At 62.2% G+C, this 3637-nt stretch overlaps 1 protein-coding gene across 1 annotated transcript in view; it reads right to left on the minus strand.

The window, feature by feature from the left end:
• NDUFS2 (NADH:ubiquinone oxidoreductase core subunit S2) overlaps positions 1–2942 on the minus strand; it is a 10528-nt gene extending 7586 nt beyond the window's left edge. The window contains 4 exon segments of the mRNA XM_017727701.1: positions 299–373; positions 470–582; positions 675–795; positions 2856–2942. Coding sequence (XP_017583190.1) covers positions 299–373; positions 470–582; positions 675–795; positions 2856–2942 — 396 coding nt within the window.
• Between the last annotated feature and the right edge of the window lie 695 nt (positions 2943–3637).

Here is a 3637-nt window from a genome sequence, read left to right on the forward strand (position 1 = left end):
GGGGGGCCGAAGGGGAGCGGGGGGCGAGGGAATGGGGGTCCCAAGGGAATGGGGGTCCTAAAGGAAATGAGGGTGCCAAGGGAATGGGGGTCACAAGGGAATGGGGGGCCCCAGGGAATGGGGGTGCAAAGGGAATGGGGGGTGCCAGGAAAACGAGGGTCCCAAGGGAATGGGGGTCCCAAGGGAATGGGGTGCCAGGGAATGGGGATCCTAGGGGAACAGCTATCCCAGGGATGGGGTTCCTGTGGGAATGGGGGCCCCAGGCCATGGGGGTGGGAATGGGGCCAGCCCCCCTCACCTGCTGCCCCCCCCCGGGCCGCACGTAGGCCGCGTGCATCCGCGCCCCCGACACGCGCTCGTAGAACTCGAACATCTGTGGGGGAGAAACAGAGGGGACCCCCCCTGCTTCTGCTCAGCCCTCCTGGCACCTCCCCACCCCCAAATCCCACCCCCCGGATCCCAAATCCACCTTTTCCCTCTCCTCAAACATCCAGAAGAACGGGGTCATGGCCCCGATGTCCAGCGCGTGCGTGGTCACGGCCATGATGTGGTTGAGCAGCCGCGTGATCTCGGCGAAGAGAACTGGGGGGAAAACGGGGTGATCCCACAAATCCTGGGTGATCCCACAAATCCTAGGGATTCCCAGGAGCTGGGAATGCTGGTGGGAGCCTCACCTCGGATCCACTGTGCCCGGGGAGGGGGTCGGATGTTGAGGAGCTTCTCCACGGCCAGGGAATAGGCCTGCTCGTTGCACATCATGGACACGTAGTCCAGGCGGTCAAAGTAGGGGAGAGCCTGCGGAAAACCAGGAAGGGAAGGACTGGGAACGCTGGGAGCACTGGGAGGAGGGGCTGGGAGAGGCACCAGGCCGGCCTGGGGAGCAGGGGGCACCAGGGGAGCTGGGAATGGGAGCGGAAACTCTGGGATGAACGGAAAACCCTGAGTCGGGATCAGGGGCTGGAGGGACACACAGACACCCCTAAATTGGGATCAGGAGCTAGAGGGACACACGGACACCCCTAAAGGGGGATCAGGGGCTGGAGGGACACACGGACACCCCTAAAGGGGGATCAGGGGCTGCAGGGACACACGGACACCCCTAAATTTGGATGAGGGCCTGGATGGACACACGGGATGGGGGTCCCATGGGAATGGGGATCCCATGGGAAATGGGCGCCTCATAAGAAAGGATCTCCCAGGGATGGGGAATCCTAAGGATTGGGGTCCTGTGGGAATGGGGTCCTACAGGAATGGGGGTCCTACAGGAATGGGGGTCCTAGGGAGGCCCAGGGAACCTGGGAGGAGTGTCCAGGGGATGGGGATCCCGTGGGAATGGGGATCCCAGGGATGGGGATCCCATGGGAATGGGGATCCCATGGGAATGGGGATCCAGGGGAATGGGGATCCATGGGATGGAGACCTCATGGGAATGGGGATCCATGGGAATGGGGATCCCAGGGATGGAGGTCCCATGGGAACGGGCTTCCCAGGAGTCTGGGGATAGTGGGGGTCCTGTAGCTCATGGGGGTCCTGGCTCTCTCAGGGATGGGATTCCCATTATCTGGGTGTCCCTGGGATGGGTTTTCCAAGGATGGTGGGGGGGGTCCTGAGGCTGCGTTCTCCCAGTTTGGGGCCGTTTCCCGGGAACCCTGGGAGCACCTGGAGGTAGGTTTTGTACTCGATGAGTTTCTCGGTGCCGCGGTGCAGCAGCCCCACGTGGGGGTCCCATGGGAATGGGGATCCCATGGGAAATGGGCGTCTCATAAGAAAGGATCTCCCAGGGATGGGGAATCCTAAGGATGAGGGTCCTGTGGGAATGGGGTCCTGTGGGAATGGGGGTCCTACAGGAATGGGGGTCCTAGGGAGTCCCAGGGAACCTGGGAGGAGTGTCCAGGGGATGGGGATCCCGTGGGAATGGGGATCCCAGGGATGGGGATCCCATGGGAATGGGGATCCCATGGGAATGGGGATCCAGGGGAATGGGGATCCAGGGGAATGGGGATCCAGGGGAATGGGGATCCATGGGATGGAGACCTCATGGGAATGGGGATCCATGGGAATGGGGATCCCAGGGATGGAGGTCCCATGGGAACGGGCTTCCCAGGAGTCTGGGGATAGTGGGGGTCCTGTAGCTCATGGGGGTCCTGGCTCTCTCAGGGATGGGATTCCCATTATCTGGGTGTCCCTGGGATGGGTTTTCCAAGGATGGTGGGGGGGGTCCTGAGGCTGCGTTCTCCCAGTTTGGGGCCGTTTCCCGGGAACCCTGGGAGCACCTGGAGGTAGGTTTTGTACTCGATGAGTTTCTCGGTGCCGCGGTGCAGCAGCCCCACGTGGGGGTCCCATGGGAATGGGGATCCCATGGGAAATGGGCGTCTCATAAGAAAGGATCTCCCAGGGATGGGGAATCCTAAGGATGAGGGTCCTGTGGGAATGGGGTCCTGTGGGAATGGGGGTCCTACAGGAATGGGGGTCCTAGGGAGTCCCAGGGAACCTGGGAGGAGTGTCCAGGGGATGGGGATCCCGTGGGAATGGGGATCCCAGGGATGGGGATCCCATGGGAATGGGGATCCCATGGGAATGGGGATCCAGGGGAATGGGGATCCATGGGATGGAGACCTCATGGGAATGGGGATCCATGGGAATGGGGATCCCAGGGATGGAGGTCCCATGGGAACGGGCTTCCCAGGAGTCTGGGGATAGTGGGGGTCCTGTAGCTCATGGGGGTCCTGGCTCTCTCAGGGATGGGATTCCCATTATCTGGGTGTCCCTGGGATGGGTTTTCCAAGGATGGTGGGGGGGGTCCTGAGGCTGCGTTCTCCCAGTTTGGGGCCGTTTCCCGGGAACCCTGGGAGCACCTGGAGGTAGGTTTTGTACTCGATGAGTTTCTCGGTGCCGCGGTGCAGCAGCCCCACGTGGGGGTCCCATGGGAATGGGGATCCCATGGGAAATGGGCGTCTCATAAGAAAGGATCTCCCAGGGATGGGGAATCCTAAGGATGAGGGTCCTGTGGGAATGGGGTCCTGTGGGAATGGGGGTCCTACAGGAATGGGGGTCCTAGGGAGCCCCCCAGACATGGCTCAGCAGCGCAGGGGGCACGGAACCCCCCCAAATCCTGGGGTTCAGAGAAAAGCCAGCACCCACCGAGCGTTTGTAGGGCCCCCAAACTGCTCTGAGTGGCCCCTGAACTGACCCAAACGACCCCTAAATTGTCCCAAGTAACTCCCAATGCCAGACTGGAACGCACTGGGTCACTACCGGGCCATGAGTGGCCCCCAAACTGACCCAAGTGCCCCCCAGGTTGTACAAGGGACCACTGGAGCCAGGTGCCACTGAAAACCCCTCCAAGGGCACCCAACACACCCCAAGGGCCCCCTCAAGGATCTCACGGACCCTCCAGAACCATCCCAAAGGCCTCAGGACCCCTCCAGGCTTGACCTCCCTCCTCAATCCCCTCTCCAGGAGCCCCTCCAAAGGCCTTGGGACCCCTCCCGGGGCCTCTCAAAGGCTTCAGAGCATCCCCAGGATCCCCCAAACGCCTCAGGTCCCCTCCAGACCTCCCCTCAAAGGACATGGGACCGCTCCAGAACCCCCCAAAGGCCTCCACCTCCCCTCTGAGGCCCCCCAGGATCCCTCCACG

Source organism: Corvus brachyrhynchos, unplaced genomic scaffold (assembly GCF_000691975.1).
Source record: "Corvus brachyrhynchos isolate BGI_N302 unplaced genomic scaffold, ASM69197v1 scaffold2750, whole genome shotgun sequence".
In the NCBI taxonomy this organism is placed as follows: Eukaryota; Metazoa; Chordata; class Aves; order Passeriformes; family Corvidae; genus Corvus; species Corvus brachyrhynchos.